The sequence below is a fragment of the Notamacropus eugenii genome, chromosome 1, assembly GCF_028372415.1.
Source record: "Notamacropus eugenii isolate mMacEug1 chromosome 1, mMacEug1.pri_v2, whole genome shotgun sequence".
In the NCBI taxonomy this organism is placed as follows: Eukaryota; Metazoa; Chordata; class Mammalia; order Diprotodontia; family Macropodidae; genus Notamacropus; species Notamacropus eugenii.
The window spans coordinates 723,043,217-723,068,789 of record NC_092872.1 but is presented as its reverse complement, the minus strand read 5'-3'; the positions used below and the strand labels follow the sequence as shown (position 1 = coordinate 723,068,789).

General features: G+C 43.5%; 2 gene segments (V, D, J or C); both read right to left on the bottom strand.

Moving 5' to 3' along the window:
• Positions 1–8,940: 8,940 nt before the first annotated feature.
• LOC140520246 (immunoglobulin kappa variable 3-11-like) lies at positions 8,941–9,531 on the bottom strand. The segment is given in 2 exon segments: positions 8,941–9,257; positions 9,477–9,531. Coding segments are annotated over 2 exon segments (372 nt in total).
• Positions 9,532–18,619: 9,088 nt separating this feature from the next.
• LOC140520239 (immunoglobulin kappa variable 3-11-like) lies at positions 18,620–19,302 on the bottom strand. The segment is given in 2 exon segments: positions 18,620–18,936; positions 19,155–19,302. Coding segments are annotated over 2 exon segments (465 nt in total).
• Positions 19,303–25,573: the final 6,271 nt, after the last annotated feature.

Sequence of the window (25,573 nt, the reverse complement as noted above, 5' to 3'; positions counted from 1 at the left end):
GTGATCCCGACTGTAGCTCCTCAATATCTGAATTGTTTCTTACTGTCTGCCTGCAGTATTTTCACCTTTACCTGATAGTTCTGGAATTTGACAGTGATATTCCTTCGTGTTTTCAGTTTGAGAACCCTTTCAAGAAGTGAACGGTGGATTCTTTCAATGACTATTGTGCCCTCTTGATCTATGACTTGTGGGCACTTTTTCTTGATGATTTCTTGGAAGGTATTGTCCAGGCTCTTTTATTCTTTGTGATTTTCTGAAAGGCCAATAATTCTTAGAGTTTTGTCTCCTGAATCTGTTTTCCAGGTCAGTTGTTTTTGCAGTTAGATATTTTACATTTTCTCCTATCTTTTCATTCTTTACATTCTGTTTGACTGATTCTTGATGTCTCATAGAGTGATTAGCTTCTACTGTCCCAGTTTTAATTTTTGTCAAATTGTTTTCTTCACTTTACTTTTCCATCTGCTTTTCCATCTATCCAAGTGTTCCTTTTAAGGAGTTATTTTCTCCAGTTAGTTTTTGTACTTTCTTTTCCATTTTTCCAGTTTTCCAAGATAGGTTTTGTGCTTCCTTTTCCATTAGTTCAATTTTCCTTTCAAATTCTTCTGTGATTTCTTTTATTATATTTTTAAAATCACTGGCCAGTTTTTCTTCTACTTCCCTAATATGGCTTTTAAAATCCTTCTTGAGCTCTTCCAAGAATGCTCTTTGGGACTGATACCAGTTCATAGTCCCTTCTGAACTTTAAGATGGAAGTACAGTCTCAATTTCAACCTCTTTAGTATTCCTCTTTTGGTCCTTGAACCCATAAAAATATTTTATGGTTTTATGTTTTCTGGTTTGCTTCTTGCTCATGATGATCACCCTTTTCCTGACTTTTAATGTGAGCCTCATCTTTTCAGTCACAGGATGTCCCACCATTTCTGTGCTTAGAACTTGAGGCTTTGTGTATTGTAGCCTCTGGTACTTTCAGCTACAAGCTAGAATGCTGTAGCTTACCTGGTGCTAAGCTGCTGATGTGCCAAAGCAGAGGTCAGGTGAAGTCTTTCTGAGTTTCCCTGGAGTTGCCCTGGAGTTAGCTGAGTTAAGTGTGGGTGAGGGGTGGTCTCTCCTCAGAAGGCCTTCTGTCTTGAGCATGCACAGGTTCAGTGGTTGATGAAACTCATTTGCACTAATGTCTTCCCTATTCCCCAGGGTGTGCTGAGGCACACTTGGAGTCATGGTGTTGTTGATTATGGCTCCACCCCCTTGGAGCTCAGGGTCTCCTCCTGCTTAGCTGAGTTTGGGCTATCTGGGACAGCTCTGTTCCTGCACTTGTCCCCTTCAGCCACAGCAAGAGGGACCCCCACTTTGTGATTTTCCTGGCCTCATGGGCTAAGAGACTGTTTACCCCTTCGGCTGATCCCACTGTTCCAGAAGTTTTCTTGCACATATATTCTCTGAGTTTTTCAAGGTCAACAAGGGGAGGGGTAGAGTATTTATTGATCAATCTGCCATCTTGGCTACTGGAAATGCAAGTCAAGAATTTGTTTAGAGTCATTTTTTTACAGATTTTTTTTGGGCATTGCTCTAGAAAATCAGTTTTGTTGCTCCACCATCTTGGATCCACCCCCTAAATTTGTTTTTCTTTTCAACCAGGAGGATCCATCCATGTGGCTCCACCCATAAATTCCATAGTATTACTAATTTGACTTTTGGTTACTTAAATTTGACTTAAGTCTTTTTTGTATCATTTTGTATCAATTTACAAATTTCTCTCTGCATATTCCTATACTGAAAAGGATATAAGGAATACTAAAAAATAAACAGTAGTGGGGAACAGCTTGGTAAAACCAACAAGTAAATCAACACAATATAACCCAAAGTGTGGAAGGTCCAGCTTCTCAGCTCTTCTCCCAGGTCCAGCTTGGTCATCCCCGTGATGAAGCATTCAGTTTCGTTGTGATATTTGTGTTTTCATTTCCATCACAGCATTCCTTCTAAATGTTGATATCTCTGTGGCACTCAGAGAAGTCAATGGAGAAGAATGTGGCAGGCAAGAACAAATGGAAATAAAGGATTTATTAAGAAGGGGTAGAATAAAGTAGATCATGCAAAATGTCAGCTCAAAAACTGTAGCAGTTGGCAAGAGAATGGACAACTGTTGGGTGATCCATATGCTCCAATATACCCAAGTGACATGCAGAAAAGTGAAGAAGGGCCCCACTGGTTTGGGGGAAGTCCTTGTAGTGAACTGAGGAAAGGCATGACACAAGGGGCATCATTGCATGGGCATGTATGGCAGAGTTGTCTTCTCCACAATTGGAAGGGCCAGACTCCAGGGAATGTTGCACACACTTCAGTTCTTTCATGGTATTCTGCCTTAGTGAAACTACAACTAAACTAAATTTCAAAGGAAATGAATCCACAGAGTAGCCAGGCCTCAAATGTATGTCTGTATTTTGTGTCTATCACTTCTCTGTCAAGAGGTGGGTAACCCAGTTCTTCACAGGTGCCAGGGTGTTCTAGTCTTGCCTGGATTAGATCACTAATGGAATAATGTTGTCCCTATTGGGTGCCCCATTTTAGAATGGAATTAGGCTGGTGTACAATGAGAGGAAGGCAGGCAGGATGAGTAAAGGATCAGAGATCAAGACAAGGAAGGTTGCCTGAAGAAAACAGGGAGGCTTACTTGGGGGAGGAGCACCATGGGCATATATAGGAACTGTCTTCAGGCTTCCAAAATGCTGTTCCAAGGAAGGTGGTGTAACTTTTTCTGTCTGGAATGAAACCCCAGAAGGAGGAGCAAAGAGTGGAAGGTGCAGAGAGGCAGACTTTAGATGTAATGAAAAACAGACTCCCTGGCAATGAAAACCATGTAAAAGTGTAACTGATGGTCCATTACTGGAGGTGGTGATAATAATAGCAATTAACATTTCTATAGTGCTTACTAGGGGCCAAGCACAATGCTAAGCACTTTAGCATTATTTTCTCACTAGCTCCTCACAGTAAATTTAGCAGTAGGTGTTACCATAATTCCCATTTTACTGATGGGAAAAGTAATGCAGATAGAGGTTCAGTGACTTGCCTAGCATGAGAAAGCTAGGAACTGTCTGAGGATGGATTTGAATTCAGGTTTTCTTAACAATATGCCTGGTTCTATCCACTTCATCACCCAGCTTCCTGGAGCTAGTTCCCCTGCCCTTGAGGTCATCAAGTGATGACTCTGAGAACACTTGCTGGAAGCCAAGATGACAGAGTAAAAGAAGGAACTTGCTTGAGCTCTCCCCCCAAACCTGACCAAATAACTATAGACAATGACTCTAAACAAATTCTGGACCTACAGAAGACACAAACTGACAAAGTGAAGCAAATTTCATGCCTAAGAAAGCCTGGAAAGTCAACCAGAAGTGTTTATCTTGCTAGACTGGAAGTGAAATATAGTCCTGTGTGGGCTGCAACACACAGACAAGGCCTGATCAGGCCTTGAGGGGACTGAATCTGGCAACTGTGGTTGTTTGCAGACTTTGTGACCTCAAAATGGGAAAGTCAGTAGAAAAAAACTGTATGACCTGTGTAGGAGAGCAGCTCCAGGGTGGCAGAGGGGATGGAGGAGGTGGGCAGTGGCAGAGGCAGCAACAGAGGTTGTTTCTGTGGGGGAATCCAGTGGCTGACAGTACACTCCAAACACCCCTCAGAAAAATAGAACTACCTTGACAAAGAGCTAAAAATAAGTCAGGCAATTGACTGGGGAAATTAGCAATAACCAGGAAAATAATCAGAGTATAAAATCTTACTCTGGTGACAAGGAAGATCAAAACATTCAACCTGAAGAAAACAACAAAGTCAAAGCTCCTACCTCCAAAGCCTCCAAGAAAAATAAGAATTGGTCTCAGACCATGGAAGAGGTCAAAAAGTATTTTGGAGATCAAGTAAGAGAAGCAGAGGAACTATTGGGAAAAGAAATGGGTTATGGGAGAAAATAATGAAAAATGCATCTACAACTCACTAACGAGGATGTAAGTAATGCTGAAGAAAATAATGCCTTTAAAAGCAGACTAACGCAAATGGCAAAAGAGATCCAAAAAACCAATGAGGAGAATACCATAAAAAGCATAACTGACCAAATGGAAAAGGTGGTCCAAAAGCTCACTGAAGAAAATAATTCTTTAAAAATTACCATGGCGCAAATGGAAACCAATGACTTTAAGAACAATCAAGAAATTGTAAAGTAAAACCAAGAGAATGAAAAAAAAGACAATGGGAAATGTTTCATTGGAAAAACAGCTAACCTGAAAAACAGATCCAGGAGAGATAATTTAAAAATTATTGGACCACCTGAAAGCAGTGATCAAAAAAAGAGCCTACACACCATCTTTCAAGTAATTTTCATGGAAAACTTCCCTGATATTTTAGAACCAGAGAGTAAAATAGATATTGAAAGGATCCACTGCTCTCTTCCTGAAAGAGATCCCCAAAGGAAAACTCCTAGGAATATTGTAGCCAAACTCCAGAGTTCCCAGGTCAAGAGGAAACTGTTGCAATCAACTAGAAAGGAGCAATTTGAGTACTGTGGAAACACAATCAGGTTACTACAAGATCCAGCAACTTCTACATTAAGGCATTGGAAGGTTTGTGTAATGGCAAGTAAAATAGGATCTTTTATTGTTTTTTTAGTATAATGAAGAAGTATAATGCCTCTATTTGAATGTGACTAAAAACTATCTTTCCCACCCATTATCTGGCCAGTGAAGATTTGGAAGAAAGTCCATGCCTTTTGTTAATGAAGGACTGGTTCCCAAGGGATATGATGCCCTTTGACTCTAAAAAGTGAAGAAAGACTTTGAAGTCAAGGTTTTATTTTGGGGTATTGTTTTTGTAATAAGGTTTGAGAGCCAGATGGGGACTCAGGGAAGCTGCTAAGGAGGCCCTGGCTTTGAGAATCCTGATGTAATGCTTCCCTCTCCAGTAACTATGGTCAGGTAGTTGGGGTCCAACTCTCTGTTGAATCAAGGCAGAGGAAACCATTTCTATTGACTTTTAATTTCTCTGTATATTGTTTAAAGGAGCCCAATGGAACTCCAAACCTCTTCTTCAGTTGGAAGTTCAGCTAAGGAGGGATTGATTTCAGCCTGGTGTAAACGATCAGTGGTCTCAACATTGATCTATAATGGTGTGTTGGGAACACTATGGAAATGTACAGCCCATCTCTCTAGGATCATATCTTTATCACTAATCAATGTGACTCCATCAGTACTGAGTAGTTGAGATGCCCCATAGGTCTTTGGCCCATAAATAGCATTCAGGGAATCATAAAAGCACTTTGGATTGTTACTATCAAGAGAAACTGAATTTCATCTGCCTCCTTAGTGAGATAGGAATATTGCATATCTTCAAGCTTTGTTTCTATTCTACTTTTGAAGAAATCAAATGCTGCCTTCTTTGAGATGAATGTACTACTCTGCTGAAAAACCCTGTGGAGTTCACATTTTTCATTTAGCAGCTTCTGAATTTCCCCATCATTTTCATCAAACCACCTTGGGGTTTGTGAGTGTTCTGACCCAGGTGAGCATAGGCAATGTTCCACACCAAATCTCTGAAAGCTCTCCACTCCTTTTCTGCTCCACTCTTGCCAACTATGTCTTGGCTCAGCTATTTCCCCAAGTTGGTGATGAAATGTTCCCATTCACAGAAGAGCTCTAAGTTTTTGACGTTGATTCTTCTGGTAGACATTTTGCCTTGGGCATACCAGTTTTGTTGAATGTGAACATTTATCTTGGAAAGGATAAGTCTATGATCAGTTCAGTACTGTACACCACACATTGCTTTCATCACTCTCACATCTTTTCTGTCTCTTCTCCTTACAATCATATAGTCTATTTGATGCCAGTGTTTGCTGTGAGGGTGCATCCTTGAAACTCCATTACATTTAACTAAATGAAAGACAATAATAAGAAGGGGATGACAAGGTCAGGAGATGTACAAGTCTTCAGTAGTGACCATAACTGTTTCAGTTTACAACAACTCCCTGGCAATAATGGTATTCTGAGCCTACCCTAGCATTAAAGTCACCCAGAACTATGTTTGTTCTCTTTTTGGCACAGTAAGATATGTTTCTCTAGGGCTTCATAAAATTTTTCTTTATCTTCATCAGGGTTCATCATGGTGGGTCCATAGGCACTGATGATGGTGGGGTTACACTTCCCTGCAAGTGGAAATAGCATTGTTACAAGCCTGTCATTCATTACTTTTGCCAGGCATACAAGCTTGTTAACTAGATTAGTTTTATCTCAAAGCCTATGCTAGCTTCTCGGCACACCCCTTCACTGAGACCAGTTCAGAAAAATGTGTATCCACCTCCAGCTGCAGTAAACTGGCATTCATGTGCCAGCCTTGTTTCACTCAGGGCTGGTATTTGGATGTGATATCTGCTGAGTTCTTACAACAACAGTTGTTTGTCTTTCAGGTCAACTGGATTTTGTGTTATCTCTAAGTGTGTGCACATTCCATGTAACACTGGTGAGTCCAATCATCTTTGTAGACATTTTTTAGCAGTTCTTTTGCATGTGTGTGTTTCTACCACAGTAGGTGATTCCCCCCTTGTCATGGTAATCAGGGCAGCAGTGGGTAAGCAGATGATTTTTAGGGCATCATTTCTAGCCCGTTCCTCACACCAGAAGGTGAGCAGTGGGATCCTTAAAAGGCTGCTCAGACACCCAGGGAGCTGCTGAATCCCGCTGTATCTTCCAATGAAAAACAACCCTATAGACTGGACCACCTGTGTGCAGGATTGTGACACAGGTCCCAGTGTATCCACATTTGCTGCTTCAACAGTTGCCTGTTGCCACAAGACATTGACATAGCTATAATGGTAACATGGTACAGATGATGGCTTTTGATTCATGCATAAATTGGATTAAAGTGAGGTAGAGTTGCAGAAAGTCATCAGTTTCACTCTCTCCTCTGAAGTCATCACAGTCTGGGGCCAGGATGAAAACCAAGATGGTAGGTGATGGCTCAAGGCACAGTGCATGATCTTGGTGTGTTCGATGTCTAATCCAGCTCTTAGCACTACACAACACCTGCCTTCATGGTCATTGGAACAAACTGTTTCCATCCACCCATTCTACCAGGGGAAGTCTTCTTATGCTTGGAGTAGATACTCCACTTACTCATTAATGGATTTGAGTAAACTTGGTTACCCTCAGCCTGGTTTAGGCCATCTGCCTACACAGTTTACTGTTGTGTGGCCACTTCTCAAGTGATGGGTGAGAGCTGGGTAGAAAAGGTGCTCACCAGAGATAAAAAGCAGCCCTCAAAAGGGCTTGGCAGAGATCATTCTAAAACACCTAAATGCGCCCTACACTTTCAACACAATATAACAGAAAGGACAAAAAGTCCAATTTTCCATTCTTCTCCCAAGTCCAATTTGGACATTCCAGTGATGAAGCATTCACTTTTGTTGTGATGTTTTCACAGCAGTTCTAATAGGTCTAGATTTCTCTGTGGTGCTCAGAAATTCAATGGAGAGGAATAACAGGGAAGAAGAAAGAGAAAAAAGGATTTATTAAGAAGGGATAGACTAAAATAGATCATGCAAAATGTCAGTTCACAATTATGGCAGGGGGCAAGAGGATGCAACAAGTCTTGGATGATCCATATGCTCCACTGTGTCCTGGTGATGTCCAGAAAAGTGAAGAAGGGCCCCATTGGTTTGGGGGAGTCCTTGCAGTGAACTTAGGAACAACATGACAGAGAGGGCATCATTGCATGGGCAGAGATGTCATCTACACAGCTGAGAGGACCAGACTCTAGGGATTGTTGGGCAGACTGCAGGGACTTATTGAAACCACAAGTAAACATGGCCAAAGAAATGAATTCATAGAATAGCCATGCCTGAAATCTATATCTCTCTACTTTGTGCTCATCCCTTCTCTGTCAAGTGCTGGGGAACCCACTTCCTCATAGGTCCCTGGGTGTTCCATTCTTGCCCTGGTGAGAGCACCTCTGAAATAGTACTTTCCCTCCTGGGTACCTGATTTTAGAATGGAGTTAGGCTGGTGTCAAGCCAGAGGAAAGCAGGCAGACAGAATGGGGAAAGGACCAGAGACCAAGAAAAGGAAGGTTCCCTGAAGAAAACAGTGACTCTTAGCATGGACGAAAGCCACCTTGGAGACATGTAAGGACTGCCCTCAGGCATCCAAAAGTCTGTTCCAAGGAAGACAATTATGACTTGTTCTTCCTGATACCAAATCCCAGCAAGAGGAGCAAAGAGTGGAAGGTGGAGAGAGGAGGGCTTTAGACATCAACTAAGAACAGAGTCCCTGTCAGCAAGAACCATGTAAAAGTGTAATTGATGATCCATCACTAGAGGTGGTAATAATAAAAATAGTGAACATTTCTATAGTGCTTACAAAGTGTCAGGCACAGAGCTAAGCACTTTACTATCTCACTGGATCCTCACTGTAAAACTAGGAATTGGTACTATTACTGTTCCCATCTTCCAGATGAGAAAACTAAGGCAAACAGAGGTTAAGTGATATGCGCGGCATGAAACAGCTAGGAAGTATCTGAGATTCGATTTGAACTCATGTCTTCCTGAGAATATGCCAGGCCCTATACACTGCATCACCTAGCCCCCTAGACAACTAGGCCCATTCTCTGGAGGTCTTCAAGCAAGGTTATAAGAACACTTGGTGAGGATTTAGAAAGGGGACTCTTGGTCAGCTATGAGTTAGAGAAACCCATCTTTGGGGTGTTATCTAATGATTTAGATTGTGTCATTCCATGCTTCTTGACTAGGACAGAAATCCAGATCAGAACTGGTCACAGCCACAGCATCATCCTCTGAGACCTAGAAGCCTCCCTTCAGACAGCCCTGACAAGCTGCCCTCACCTAGTCATGAGGGAAAAAGGCCCTGGGCAGTGATGCCTCCCTTAGCAGCTTCCTAAGCAGGTTTTTGTTCAGCACTTTAGCACTGTAGGAGGCCGGCTATAGTCCTGCTGGCAGTAGTAGAGAGCAACATCCTCAGCTTCCACATTGCTGATTTTGAGGGAGAAATCTGTCCCAGAGCCATTGCCACTGAACCGTGATGGGATCCCAGAGGGCCGGGTGGAAGCATCTTCAATGAGGAGCCTAGGAGCCTGGCCTGGTTTCTGTTGGTACCAGTGTAGGTAATTAATAACACTCTGACTGACCTTGCAGGACATGGTAACTGTCTGTTCTACAGACACAGCCAGGGAGACTAGAGACTGGGTCAGCTCAATGGCCCCTCTGACATCTGGAATCACAAACACAAGATAAATGGTGAGAAATATGCAAGTCCATATTTACAGCAGGGGAAATCTCTCTGACAGTATTGGAAATTAAACCTTCCTGTGCTGCCCTCATGATCATGAGTTAAGAGCCCCATTTTCTCCCTGACCCTCAGAATCCCACACATTCTGAGCTGTGCCCAGAGGGACAAAAGGCAGGGCTGTCTCTGCTCTTCCTGGCTCACCTGGGATACAGAGCAACAGCAAAAAGAGCAGCTGAGCCAGGGCCCCGATCTCCATGTGCCTGAACCCTGAGCTGCTCAGCATCTTCCTCCCCAGCTGCCTTTTTGTAGCTGCTCTCCCCAGGAGCTTCAGGGGCTGGGAGTGAGTCATGCAAAACAGGTCAGGGAGGGAGGCTGGTGCCCCAAACAGGCCACCGAGGTCTGGCCCCTTGGATAACTCAGAGTCGTGAGCTGTGTGAGTGCAGCATTGCCCTTCTGGGACCCTGGGATGAGGGTGTCCCAGTGGTGTTAGATCCTGTCCTGTCCCTATGAGCCCTGAAAACCTCAAAGGTGCCAAGAAGGCTCAGGACTAGACTGGGACATGCCAGGAAGTGATTCACATATATGTCCAGTGACTGCAACAGGGTTCCCCTCCACTCTAACCTGAAGCACCTGTCCAACACTCAGGATTGTTATTTCACTCCCCACTAGTTCACAGTGATTGCTATGAGCATCTGATCATCAGGCAGACATTTGTAGGCATTAGAGTCAGTACAACAGAAGGGAGTCATTTCCTAGTATTTCTGTAAATATCACTGTATCTTTTCCCTCATCTGCCGAATTGCCATGGTTACTGAAGGAAGTTCCTGCTACCAAAGTCCTTGGAAATGGCAAACAGTTCAGGCTCAGATACTGAGGTAATTTAATTAGAAGAAATTACATTAAGAAAGAGGTGCTGTTGCACCCTGAGGATTATAAGGCCTTTCCATCCACCTCACAGGTGCAATCTCCATTATGGGCCATTTCCCTGTAGAGCACCATGGGCTACTGGAGAATATGCGACATGATACAGTTTCACTTGTGTCTCCAGGTCTTAGCATAGTGTTTCTTCCATCACTAATGGGCCACCAGTATTATTTTTGATTCATGGCTGCTTTATTTTAGGAAAAGTTCCCTCTAGGAAGATAAGTTTGGATGTGCCCCTATGTACTAGAGAAAACTGACTTTTCTCTGTTCTTGACTCTACACAAATGATTTCGGAAAACTGAAATGTGAATTCCAGTGCAAACATAGTAGGTAAAAAATGCTTTAAAAAGCATGGAGTTGGAGGAGCCCAGTGGTATAGATGATAAATCACTATCTTTGGAGACAGAAGAACCCGAATTCCAATGTAGCCTTATTTATTAGCTGTGTGACCCTGGGCAAGTCACTTTACCCCACTGCCTCCAATTTCTTTTTAATCTGCTACAGTCACACAATTCCCAATACACAATTTGAAATACAAATTAAGGGAAACTTCTCTCATGTAGACTGTAATGTTACCCATCAGTCACCAGCCTCTCCCCAGAGACTAGTCCAGGGCTCCCCAGGGCATTAGAGCTTCTCTCCATCACTGCTCCTGTCTCCTGCCCCCTCAATGGCTCCCGGGTAATGTCTGGGCCCAGTAAATGTCCAGTAATTGTTCCCCATTGCTCCTCTCCATCCTTGTGTCTTGTCTCTGGCTCCCCTACATAGTCCAATATCTGTGCTCAGCGCACAGGAAATGAGAGGCCTTTTCTCACAAGCAGATCTTGGGTCAACTGTCCTTTCCTCTTCAGCCTAGCAGTTTTCTCTTTTGCTCTAAGATCAGATCTTGGGATATTGGGAAGAATAGTGAGGATACATTTACAGATTAAGCGTGTTCTCCCAGACAAGATTTTGTCCATGATTTTGAAGCCAAGGGTGACTAGAGATGACTAGGTGGAGCAGTGGATAGGATACTGGCCCTGTAATAAGGAAGGCCTGCATTCCAATCCAATCTCAAACCCTTACTCGTTGTGAAACCCTGGACAAGTCACTTTTCTTCCATTTCACCTTCCTCATATTGGGGATAAAAATGGCACCTAACTCTTGGTGTGGATGTGTGGAGGAAAAGAGTTAATATATTAAAAAACACTTTTTAAAATTTAAATTTAAACTCCTAACTCTCTCCCCCAGTCAGGTAGCTGCCAGCATCCCAGGGATAACTCTCCATTTTTATTTCACAAGAATGGGCTGGGCATTTTATAGAGAGGCCTGTGGAAAGTACCTTATAACAGACCAGTTTATCTACTCACTACTATTTTGGAGATTAAACTGTAGAGAAATTCTTGGCAACAAGAAATCCCTCCACACTGAATCAAGATAGAATAAGCTACTTGTTGTCTTCAATTAAAACATGGGAATCACCTTAAATGCAGGAAAATATGCAGATCAGGAATAAGGAATGGAATTTTCAAGGATTGTAGAGTACACAGAATCCTCATATTTTCTTTGAAAAAAGATGGAGAAGGTGCTGAACATGATAAGCACCAAATAAATTACAAAAATAAGATACTGATCTCATTTTCCAGAGACAGGAAATTATTCATTACTGATGGAAAACTCATTTCAATATCAATTCCCTGTACTGTCTGTCTACTTATTTGTTTGTGCAGATAAGAAAAGGCAGACATACATTTAAAACAATTCCATCATGACATTTTCAAACAAGTTATTGTCACTGAATAAACAGATGGAAAAAGTGACAGAGACATCTACAATGATTTCGTATGAATATTCACCCTATGAAACTCCATTGTCATATAAAGAATATGAAAAGAGACTAAACAGCACTCTCAAACTGGGGAAATAAATGTTTAATTTACAGGCCAAGTGGACAAAGATGGAAATCAAGGGTAAAAACAGTTTGGATTATGAGTTGATTTACAGCATTTTCTGAAGAAGATTTATAAGCAGTATCAACTCATTCATGATAATGGTGATGATGGTGATGGTGTTGATGAAAGAGTGAGGAGCAGATTAAGGGAAAAATCCAACTCAGAACGCAATTTGTCAATGTCCAGAGGCATTTTAGGAATACTAGTAGATGAGGAGAAGGAGGAAGAAGAGGAGGAATTAGATTTCAGCTTCATTTTAGAAATAAAAAAACTGACTAGATGAAAAAATTTCCCAAATGTCTAGTAAGTGGCTAGGGTCCCCCCCCCCACATTTTCCACTGCCCTACCCTGGAGATGGAATGCCATGTATAGGCCATTCCACCTAGAAGAGTTTGACTACAACTTAGAATTCATAAAGGAGAGGAATGTGCAATAGTCCTTGACAGAATCAGATTGTCCAAAACCAAAGAAATGAGTCCTTCACGTGAGTAGTGGGAGATGGGTATGGAGAAAGGGAGAATACTTATTTTTTAAAAACAGATCTTTATATACATCTTTGGTTTCTATAACTCTTAAGTTCTTGGCTACCCTCTGTGTTACACTGGTATGATTGAGATGCGAAGAGAAACTGAGAAAGGCCCTAGAACATGAGATTGACCTGAGGAGAAGAACTTCTGTGAGGACAGGACAAGAGGAGTAGGGGAAGATTAATCAGTTCATAAATCAGGTATCATTGGATAAGCACCTACTGTGTGGTAGGAGCTGTGCTAAGCGCAGTAGGTTCAAAAGAGGCTAATGACCTCTTCTCCTCAAAGAACTTCAGTCAAACCCAGTGTGTTGATTCTTTCTCCTTTAGCATTCAGGCAGGATCTCTGTTTGATCTATGAGGAGTGAGGGAAGTTATTTTTTCCCCAAAAGGGTATATAACTACTTATATATTCTATGTGACTATTTTGTTCATTTTGGTTTTTAAATTTTTTTGTTTTTATATTAAGCTTTTAATATTAATTTACAAACACATCCAATCCTGTTCTTCTACTCAATAAGACCCTTTTGAAATAAAAGATTAAAAAAAGAAAGATGGGACACTGTTTCAAATTTGACTTTCTTTTCAACCAAGAGAATCCATCCATACGGATCCGTTCATCAATTCCATATTATGACAAATTTGACTTTTGACTTAATTTTTTATATCATTTCTTTTTACATGTTTACAAAGTTATGTCTGCTTGTTCCTATACTCAAAGGAGTATAAGAAATGTTAAAAAAAAATTCAAAGTAGGTGGGAACAGTTCAAGAAATCAACACAATACAGTTGGTTGGTGTTGTCCGTTCTTGAAGAGGACAGAAATGACATCACTGTATTAGAGTCATATTTCAATGTATCCAGCTGTGGCTGATCAGACTAATAAGAGCTTGGAATGCTCTATCACAGGTTGGGGAAAATTGTCCATGTGAACATTTGGGGTGGCTTCTCTAAATCTGCACATCCTGCATTTGCTTTGAGCTGTTCCAATTCTGCTTAGATCATAGAGCATAACACCTTTTCTGATGAGGGCATGCCATGCTGAGCTGTGTTGTGCTGTGTCTCCCATGTCACATAATCATTTTCAAAGTTCTTGAGAGAGATGTTGAGAGTGTCTCTGTATCACTTGTTCTGACTACCATGTGATTACTTGCCCTGTCTGTGTTCTCCATAAAACTGTCTTTTCGTCAAGTGTACATTTTTCATTTGAACAATGTGGCCAGCCCATCAGAGTTTTGCTCTCTGAAGTAGAGTTGTAGAAATGACTTCAGCGTCTGGTACCTTATCCTGCCAAATGATCTTCAGAATCTTCCTAAGACAATTCAAACAGAGGAAATTCCTTTTCCTAGCATGACGCTGTTATAAGGTCCAGGTTTCACAGGCATATAACTCAGAACAACAGCTCTGTAGACCTTCAGTTTAGTAGTCAGTCTAATATTCCAGTATCACTCCAGTGGTAACTGGGAAGGCACAAGAGCATTGTCTACTATCCAGAACCTGCACAAGCACGCCATCATGAAATTGAAATACAATGCTGATGAACTTCTATGTGCAATGAAATTTTGATGTAATTTTCCATAAACCTTCATGACTACCAGTATCAGTGACCTTGGTCAGATCTACAAACGTTATGTACAGACCTCTGCTCTGGGCCTGGTATTTCTCCTGAAGTTGTAGGGCAGCAAACACCATATGGACTCTTCCTTGGCCTTTTCTGAAGCCATAATGGCTCTTCACCTTCTAGGTGAAGGATCAGCCTATCAAGAAGGACTGTAGCAAGAAACTTGTCAGCAATGACTGAGAGAGAGACACCCCCTGTGATTGTCACAGGACAATTTATTTCCTTTACCTTTATAGAACTGGATAATAGAAGCATTCCTGAACTCTTGAGTGATAGCCTCCTCTTGCCATGTAACCTGGAAAATTTCAGTCAGCTTTTGGATGAGCAATGGTCCCCCTACCTTGTATATCTCAGCTGGGATAGAATCAGCACCAGGTGCTTTGCTGCAACAATGGAGCTCATGAGGACTTAAAAACCTCTTCTTCAGTTTGAAGTTCAGCTAAGGAGGGATTGACCTAAACTTGATTTAAATGATCAATGTCCTCAGCATTGACTGTTGAGAACGCAATGGAAGTGTTCAGCCCATCTCTCCAGCATCATATCTTTATCACTAATCAGTGTGACACCATCAGCACTGAGTAGTTGAGTTGGCCCTTAGGTCTTTGGCCCATAAATAGCATTCAGGGAATCACAAAAGTTCTTTGGAATGTTACTATGAGCATAAAACCAAATTTCATCAGCCTTCTTACTGAGCCAGGAATATTGCATACCTTCAAGCCTTGTTTCTACTTTACTTTTGATGACATCAAATGCTGCCTTCTTTGAGATGGATGAAGTACCCTGCTGAAAAATCCTGTGGAGTTCTCTTTTTTCATTTAGCAGCTTCTGAATTTCCCCATCATTTTCATCAAACCACTCTTGGGGTTTGTGTGTGTTCTGACCCACGTGAGCACTGGCAATGGTGTACACCAAATCTCTGAAAGCTGTCCACTCTTTTTCTGCTCCACTGTTGCCAAATGTGTCTTGGCTCAGCTATCCCCCTAAGCTGGTGACAAAATATTCCCATTCACAGAAGAGCTCTAAGTTTTTGACATTGATTCTTCTGGTAGACCTTTTGCCTTGGACATGCCACTTTTGTTGAACGTGAACATTTATCTTGGAAAGGATAGGTCTACGATCAGTCCAGTACTCTACATCACACATTGCTTTTGTCACTCTCACATCTTTTCTGTCTCTTCTCCTTACAATCATATAGTCTAATTGATGCCAGTGTTTGCTGTGAGGGTGCATCCTTGAAACTCTATTGCATTTAACTAAATGAAAGATGATGATAAGAAGGTGATGAGAAAGTCATGAGATACACAAGTCTTCAATAGTGACCATTATTTTTTCAGTTTACAACAACTCCCTGGAAGTAATGGTAGTCTGAGCCTACTCTAGCATTAAAGTAACCCAGAATTATTTGCTTGACCCTTTCAGCACATTGATGATATGTATCTCTAGGTCTTCACAAAATTTTTCTTTGTCCTCATCAGGGTTCATCATGGTGGGTCCATAGGGCCTGATGATGGTGGGGTTACACTTTCCTGCAAGTGGAAATAGCATTGTTACAAGCCTGTCATCCACTCCTTTTACCAGGCATACAAGCTTGTCAACTAGATTAGTTTTATCACAAAACATATGCCAGTTTCTCGGGACTCCCCTTCACTGTGACCAGGTCACAAAAATATGCATCCAACTCCAACTTCAGTAAGCTGACCTTCATTTGCCAACCTTGTTTCACTCACGGCTGGTATTTGGATGTGATATCTACTGAGTTCTCTTACAACAAGAGCTGATTGTCTTTCAGGTCTACTGGATTTTGTGTTATCTGTAAGTGTGTGCACATGCCATGTGACATTGCTGAGTCCAATCAACTTTGCAGGCATTTTTTAACAGTTTTTTTGCCTGTGTGTGTTTCTGCCACAGAGCATGATTATCCCCTTTCCTTGGTAATCAGGCCAGCAGTGGGTAAGCAGATGATGCCCTTTCCTCACACCAGAAGGTGAGCAGTGGGATCCTTAAAAGGCTGCTCAGACACCCAGGGAGCTGCTGACACCCACTGTTTCTTCCAATGAAAAACGACCCTTTGGACTGGACCAACTGTGTGCAGGATTGTGACATAGGTCCCAGAGCATCCACATTTGCTGCTTCAACACTTGCCTGTTGCCATAGGATATTGAAATAGCTGTAATGTTAGCATAGTATAGATGATGGCTTTTGATTCATGCACAAATTGGATTAAAGTGAAGTAGAGTTGTAGAAAGTCATCAGCTTCACTCTCTCCTCTGAAGTCATCACAGTCTGGTGGCAGGACGAAAACCAAGATGGTAGGTGATGACACAAGACACAATGGATGATCTTGGTGTGTTCCATGTCTAACCCAGCTCTTAGCACTCCACAGCACCAGGCTCAGTTGCCTCCATGGTCATTGGAAGAAACTGTTTCCATCCACCCATTCTACCAGGGGAAGTCTCCTTATGCTTGGAGGAGACACTCCACTTACTCATTAATGGATTTGAGTCAACTTGGTTACCCTCAACCTGGTTTAGGCCATCTGCCGAAACAGTTTACTATGGGGTGGCCACTTCTCAAGTCACAGGTATCTGCCAAAACTGTTTACTGTGGTATGGCCACTTCTCAAGTGACAGGTGAGAGCTAGGTGGACAAGGTGCTCACCAGAGGTGGAAAACAGCCCTCAGAAGGGCTTGGCAGAGATCACATTAGAACACCTAAATGCACCCTACACTTTGAACACAATATAACAGAAAGGACAGAAAGTCCAATTTTCCATTCTTCTCTCAAGTCCAATTTGGCCATTCCAGTGATGAAGCATTCACTTTTGGTGTGATGTAGTTACAGCAGTTCTTATAGGTCTAGATTTCTCTGTGGTGCTCAGGGAAGTCAATGGAGAGGAATAACAGAGAAGAAGAAAGAAAAAAAAGGATTTATTAAGAAGGCATAGACTAAAATAGATCATGCAAAATGTCAGTTCAAGAACTCTGGCAGGGGGTAAGAGAATGGAACAAGTCTTGGACAATTCATATGCTCTATTGTGTCCTGGTGATGCCCAGAAAAGTGAAGAAGGGCCCCATCGGTTTGGGGAGTTCTTTCAGTGAACTTAGGAACAACATGACAGAGGGGGCATCATTGTATGGGCAGAGTGGTCATCTACACAACTGGAAGGATGACACTCCAGGGACTGTTGGACAGACTGCAATGACTTCATGTTATTCTGCCTTAGTGAAACCACAACTAAACATGGTCAAAGAAAGTGAATCCCCAGAATAGCCATGCCTGAAATCTATATCTCTTGTGATCATCCCTTCTCTGTCAAGTGGTGGGGAACCCACTTCCTCATAGGTCCCTGGGTGTTCCATTCTTGCACTGGTGAGAGCACTTCTGAAATAATACTTTCCCTCCTGGGTACCCGATTTTAGAATGGAGTTAGGCTGATGTCAAGCCAGAGGAAGGTAGACAGACAGGATGGGGAAAGGACCAGACACCAAGAGAATTAAGGTTCCCTGAAGGAAACAGTGATTATTAGCATGGAGGAAAGCCACCATGGGGACATGTAAGGACTGCCCTCAGGCACCCAAAGGTCTGTTCCAAGGAAGATAGTTATAGCTTGTTCTGCCTGATACCAAACCCCAGAAAGAGGAGCAAAGAGTGGAAGGTGGAGAGATGAGGGCTTTAGACAGCAACTAAGGACAGACTCCCTGTCATCAAGAACCATGTAAAAGTGTAATTGATGATCCATCACTAGAGGTGGTAATAATAATCGTAAACATTTCCATAGTGCTTACAAAGGGTCAAGCACTGTGCTAAGCACCTTACTATCATTATTTCACAAGATCCTCACTGTAACATTAAGAGCTGGTGCTGTTACTGTTCCCATTTTCCAGATGAGAAAACTAAGGCAAACAGGGGTTAAGTGATATTCCTGGCATGAAGAAGCTATGAAGAGTCTGAGGTTTGATTTGAACTCATGTCTTCCTGACAATATGCCAGACTCTATATACTGCATCACCTAGGTTGCTAGGCAGCTAGTTCCCTTCTCTGGAGGTCTTCAAGCAAGGGTATAAGAACACTTGGTAAGGATTTCAAAAGGGGACTCTTGGTCAGCTATAAATTAGAGAAACCCATCTTTGAAGTGTTATCTAATGATTTAGATTGTGTCACTCCATGCTTCTTGACTAGGAAGGAAATCCAGAGCAGAACTGGTCACAGGCACAGCATCATCCTGTGAGACCTAGAAGCCTGCCCTCAGACAGCCCTCGCAAGCTGCTGCTCACCCAGCTGTGAGGGGAAAAGGCCCTGGGCAGTGATGCCTCCCTTAGCAGCTGCCTGGGCAGGTTTTTGTTCAGCACTGTAACACTGTGGGAGGCAAACTACTACTCTGCTGACAGTAGTAGACTGCAACATCCTCAGCCTCCACATTGCTGATTTTGAGGGAGAAATCTGTCCCAGAGCCACTGCCACTGAACCTCGATGGGATCCCAGAGGGCCGGGTGGAAGCATATTGAATGAGAAGCCTAGGAGCCTGGCCTGGTTTCTGTTGGTACCAATGTAGGTAATTGCTAATACTCTGACTGGCCTTGCACGACATGGTAACTGTCTGTCCTGCAGACACAGGCAGGGAGGCTGGAGACTGGGTTAGCTCAATGGCCCCTCTGACATCTGGAATCACAAACACAAGATAAATGTTGAGAAATATGCAAGGCCATACTTACAGCAGGAGAATTCTCCCTGAGAGTGATGTGAATAAATCTTCCTGTGCTGCCCTCATGATCATGAGTGAAGAGCCCCATCTTCTCTCTGACCCTCAGAATCCCACACATTCTGAGCTGTGCCCAGAGGGACAAAAGGCAGGGCTGTCTCTGCTCTTCCTGGCTCACCTGGGATCCAGAGCAACAGCAAAAAGAGCAGCTGAGCCTGGGCCCCCATCTCCATGTGCCTGAACCCTGAGCTGCTCAGCATCTTCCTCCCCAGCTGCCTTTTTGTAGCTGCTGTCAGCAGTAGCTTCAGGGGCTGGGAGTGAGCCATGCAAAACAGGTGAGGGAGGGTGGGTGGTGCCCCAAAACAGGCCACTGAGATCTGGCCCCTTGGACAGCCCAGAGCCTTGAGCTGTATGAGTGCAGTGTTGCCCCTCTGAGACCCTGGGATGAGGGTGACCTAGTGGTTCGATCCTGTCCTATCCTTATAAGCCCTGAAAACCTCAAAGTTGCCAAGCAGCCTCAGGACCAAACTGGGACCTGCCTGGAAATGATGCGCATATATGTCCAGTGACTGCAACAGGGTTCCCCTCCACTCTACCCTGAAACTCCTGTCCATCACTCATGATGTTTATTTCACTCCCCACTAGTTCACAGTGTGTGCTATGAGCCTCTGATAATCAGGCAGACATTTGTACACATTAAAATCAGTACAACAGGAGGGAATCATCTCCTAGTATTTATGTAAATATCATTGTATCTTTTCCCTCACTTGCCCAATTTCCACGGTTACTGAAGAAAGATCCTGCTACCAAAGTCGTTGGAAATGGCAAGTAGTTCAGCCTCAGATACTGAGGTAATTTGAATAGAAGAAATAACATTAATGAAGAGGAATGACCATTCCTTTGCTGCTGCACCCTGAGGATTATGAGGCTTTTCCATCCATCTCACAGCTGCAATCCCCACTATGGGCCACCTCCCTGTATTGTACTGTGGGTTCTTGGAGTTCAGGTAACATGACACAGCTTCCCTTGGGTCTCCAGCTCTGAGAACAGTGTTTCTTCCATCACTAATGCCTAATCAGTATTATTTTTGATTTGTTTCTATATTCATTTATGACAAGTTCCCTCTAGGAAGACAAGCTTTGGATGGGCCTGTATACACTAGAGAAAACTCACTTTTCTTACTTGTTGACTCTACACTGATGATCTAGGATCAGTGAGATATGAAGTCCCTTACAAACAGAGCAGCCACAGAATGCTTTAAAAGGCTTGGAGGTAGGGCCGCTAGGTGGAACAGATGTCAGATCAAAATCTCTGGGGTCAGGATGGCCAGAGATCAAATGTAGCCCCATTTAGTAGCTGTATAACCCTGGATAAGTCACTTTACCCTGACTGCCTCCAAATTTTTTTAAAATCCCCTAAGGTCACATGATTCACGTTATAGAACTTGATGTACAAGTTAAAGGAAACTTCTCTCATATAGACTGTAATGGTCCCAATCAGTCAGCAGCCTTTTCTCAGACACTAGTCCAGGGCTCCCCAGGGCATTAGAGTTTTCCACATCACTGCTCCTTTCTCCTGCCCCTCAGTGGTTCCCTGTTGCCTGGTAATGGCTGCACCTGGTAAATGTCCGGTAATTGGCCCCCATTGCTTCTCCCCATCCTTGTGTTCTGTCTCTGTCCCTCCTGCACTGTTCAATAGCTGTCCTCAGCTCACAGGAAATGAGAGGCCTTTTCTCACAGACAGACCCTGGCCCCTGGGGCCAACTGTCTTGTCCTCCTCAGCCTCCAATTGGCAGTTTTCTCTTTTGTTTCAGGATCAGATCTATCACTCTCTTGGGATATTGGGAAGAATAGTGAGGATACATTTACAGATTCAGAATGTACTCCCAGACAAGATTTTTTTCCCTGATTTTGAAACCAAGGCTCACTAAAGATGCCTAGGTGATACACTGGATGGGGTACTGGACCTGTAATCAGAAATGCCTGAATTGACATCCACTCTCAAATCCTTTCTGGTTGTGAAACCCTGGACAAGTCACTTTTCCTCTGTCTATTTCAGTTTCTTCATCTCTATATTGGGGATAAAAATGGCACTTAAGTCCAGATGTGTGGAGGAAAATTAAAAACACTTTGTAAACTTTAACTTTCAACTCCTAACCCTCTCTTCTAACCAGACAGTTGCTGGCATCCCGGGAATTACTCTCCATTTTCATTTCACAAGAATAGGCTGGGCATTTTATAGAGGGGAATTTCAAAGAACACCATAAGAAAGAAAAACTGCAGTTCTGAACTCGCTACGTCCTACTAACGACGACGCACCCCACAGCACCTGCCTCAGTTGCCTTCATGGCCATAGGAACAAATTGTTCTCATCCACCCATTCTACAAGTCTTCACGTGCTTGGGGTAGACACCCCGTAACTCATCCATGGATTTCAGTCCCCTTTCTTACCCTCAAGCTGGTTTAACCAATCTGCTAAATCCATTTACTCTGGTGTGATCACTGAGCATGCTACAACTTCTCGGGGCCACAGGTGAGAGTTGGGGGGAACAGGTGGACACCAGGAAGGAAAGCAGCCCCAAATGGGGCTTGGCAGAGATTAGACCAGAGGTACTAGTCTTCCCTGAACACACCCTACACCACAAACACAATAGAACACGAAAGGCAGAAGGACCATTTTCTTCACTCTTCTCCCAGGTCAAGTTTGGTCATTCCAGTGATGCAGCATTCAGTTTTGTTGTGATGTTTTCAAAGCAGCTCTTTTAGGTCTTGATTTCTCTATGGAGCTCAAAGAAGTCAATGGAGAGGAATATGACAGGGAAGAACAAATGGAAGAAAGGATTTATTAAGAAGGGGTAGATTATAGTAGATCATGCAAAATGTCAGCTCAAAAACTGGCAGGTGGCAAGAGAATGGGACAAGTGTTGGAGGATTCATATGCTCCATAGTGTGCTGATGATGTCCGGAAAAGTGAAGACGAGTCCTCTTCATTTGAGGGAGTCCTTGCAGTGAACGTACGAAGGACCTGACAAAGGGACATCATTGCATGAGCATGCATGATGGAGTTGACATCTACATAGCTGGAAGAACCAGCCTTCAGAGTGTTGGACAGACTGCAGTGCTTTCATGGTATTCTGCCTTAGTGAAACCACAAGCAATCATAGTCCAAGCAAATAAATCTACAGAGTAACTATGCCTGAAATGTTTGTCTGTGTACGTGGTATTCATACCTTCTCTGTCAAGAGGTGGGGAACCCACTTCCTTATAGGTTCCAGGGTGTTCTAGTCTTGTCCTGGTGAGAGTACCTGTGGAATAATGCTTTCTCTTCTGGGTGCCCCATTATAGAATGGACTCAGATAGACTAGTGTCTAGCTAGAGGAAGTCAAGCAGAATGCGGCAAGGACCAGAGGCCAAGGAAAGGAAGGTTGCCTGAAGGAAAAAGGGATGCTTAGCTTGGGGGAGGGCCACCATGGGGACATGTAAGAACTGCCTGGCTGCTTCCCAAGCTCCATTACAAGGAAGGGGGTGTGAATTGTTGTTCCTGATACCAAAACACAGAAAGAAGAGCAAAGAGTGGAAGGTACAGAGAGGCAGCCTTTAGAAGTAAAATGAGAATAGACTCCCTGGCAATGAGAGCCATGTAAAAGCATACTTGATGATCCATCACTGGAGATGGTAAGAGTAATAACAGTGAACATTTTTATAGTGTTTACTAAGGGCCAGGCACAGTGCTAAGCACTTTACCATGATTATCTCACTGGATCCTCACAGCAAAACTAGGAGTAGGTGCTACTATTTTACAGATGAGAAAATGAAGGTAGAGGTTAAATGATGTGCCCAATATGAAACAGCAAGAAAGTGTCTGAGGTTTGATTAGAACTCATGTCTTCCTGTGGATATACCAGGCTCTGTCCACTGCACCACTTAGCTCCCTAGCCAGCTAGTCCTGCTGCCCTAGGGGTCTTCAAACAACAGCTATAAGAACACTTGGTGAGGATTTGTAAAGGCAACTCTTGGTCAGCTGCGAGTTAGAGAAATCCACCTTTAGGGTGTCATCTAATTATTTAGATTGTGTCACTTCATGATTCTTGTCTGGGAAAGAAATCCAGATCAGAACTGGTCACAACCACATCTCCTTCCTCTGAGACCTGGAGCCCTCCCCCTGAGGCAGCCCTGACAAGCTGCCCCTGACCCAGCTGTGAGGGAAAAAGGCCCTGGGCAGTGACGCCTCCCTCAGCAGCTGCCTGCAGGTTTTGGTTTAGAGCTGTAGTGCTGTGAGAGGCCAACTATTCCACTGCTGACAGTAATAGACTGCAGCATCCTCAGCCTCCACATTGCTGATTTTGAAGGAGAAATCTGTCCCAGAGCCACTGCCACTGAACCTCAATGGGCCCCAGAGTGCACGGTGGAAGCGTATTGAATGAGGAGCCTAGGAGCTTGGCCTGGTTTCTGATGGTACCAGTGTCAGTTATTGCTAATGCTCTGACTGGCCCTGCAGGACATGGTAACTGTCTCTCCTGCAGACACAGACAAGGAGGCTGGAGACTGGGTTAGACCAATGGCCCCTCTGGCATCTGGAATCACAAACACAAGATAAATGGTGAGAAATATGCAAGTCCATACTTACAGCAAGGGAAATCTCCCTGACAGTGTTGGGAATTAACCCTTCCTGTGCTGGCCTCATGATCATGAGTGAAGAGCCCCATCTTCTCTCTGACCCTCAGAATCCCACACATTCTGAGCTGTGCCCAGAGGGACAAAAGGCAGGGCTGTCTCTGCTCTTCCTGGCTCACCTGGGATACAGAGCAACAGCAAAAAGAGCAGCTGAGCCAGGGCCCCCATCTCCATGTGCCTGAACCCTGAGCTGCTCAGCATCTTCCTCCCCAGCTGCCTTTTTGTAGCTGCTCTCCCCAGGAGCTTCAGGGGCTGGGAGTGAGTGATGCAAAACAGGTCAGGAAGGGAGGCTAGTGCCCAAAGGACAGGCCCCAATGATCTGGCCCCTTGAATAGCCCAGAGCCCTGAGCTATGTGAGTGCACCATTGCCCTTCTGAGACCCTGGGATGAGGGTGTCCCATTGGTGTTAGATCTTACCCTGTCCCTATGAGCCCTGAAAACCTCAAGGTGCTAAGAAAGCTCAGGACCAAACTGGGACCCTCCTGGATATGATTCACATATATGAATAGTGCCTGCAACAGGGTTACCCTTCACTCTAGCCTGAAGCACTTGCCCATCTCTCATGATTCTTCTTCCACTCGCCACTAGTTCACAGTGATTACCATGACTACCTGTTCATCAGGGAGGAATTTGTAGGCATTCCAGTCAGTACAACAGAATGGAGTGATTTCCTAGTGTTTATGTAAATAGTCTTGGATTTTTTTCTCCCATCTGCATAATTATCATGGTTACTGAAGCAAGTTCCTGCTACTAAAGTTCTTGGAAATGGCAAGTGGTTCAGTCTCAGAAGTTAATATGGTTGGATTATAAGGAATTACATTAATGAAAATGAATTATCACTTTGCTGCTGTACCCTGAGGACCATGAGGCCTTTCTATCTACCTTGCAGCTGAAATCTCCTCTATGAGACATCTCCCTACATTGCAACATGGGCTCCTAGTGATCAGGCATCATCTTACAGCTTCACTTGGGTCCCCAGCCCTTAGCACAGTGTTTTGTACGTAACAAGTGCCTAATGAGCTTTTTCAAAATTTATTAATTTATTCATTAATGAAAAGTGCCCTGTAAGGAGAGGAGTTTTGAATGTGTCCCTATATGCTTAGGAAAACTTATTTATCTTTCTCATTGACTCTACACTGTCTAGGAACTTTGGCATATGTATTCCCATGCCAACAAAGCAGCCATGGGATCCTTTAAAAGCAGCTTGGTGGGGCTGCTGGCTGGTGCAGTGGCCTTGGGTGAAGAAGACCTGACTTCAAATGTGACTTCAGCTGTTTACTAGCTGTGTGACCCTGGGCACTTTACCCTGACTGCCTCCAAAAATTAAAACCAAACTAAACCAAAAACCCTAAGGTCATATGATTCTCAGCCTAGAGTATGTCCTACAAGTTAAGGGAGATTTTCTCCCCTGGACCATAATGTTGCTCATCAGTCAGCAGCCCTGTGCCCAGAGACTTGGTGAGGCCTCCCCAGGGCATCAGAGCTTCTCTACATCCCTGCTTCTTTCTATTGCTCCCTGGTGGCTGGTAATGACTGGGTCCAATAACTGTCCAGTATCTATGCCATGTTGCTCCTCAGCATCCTTGTGTTCTGTCTCTGTTTCCCCCCATCCCTCCTGCACAGACCAATAGCTGAGGCCTTTTCTCACAGACAGACCCTGGCTGCTGGGGTCAACAGTCCTCTCCTCAAGCCTCCAGCTGACAATTTTTTTCTTTCAGTCCAGGATCAGATCTATTGCTGTACTGGGATAATATGAAGAATAGTGAAGATGCTTTTACAGATTAAAAATGCACCCCAGACAAGAACATTTCAATGATTTTGACACCGAGGCTGCCTAGAGATGACTAGGTGATTCAGTGAATGCGGCACTGCACCTGTAATCAGGAAGGCATGAATTAGAAAATCCAGCCTCCAACACTCAGTG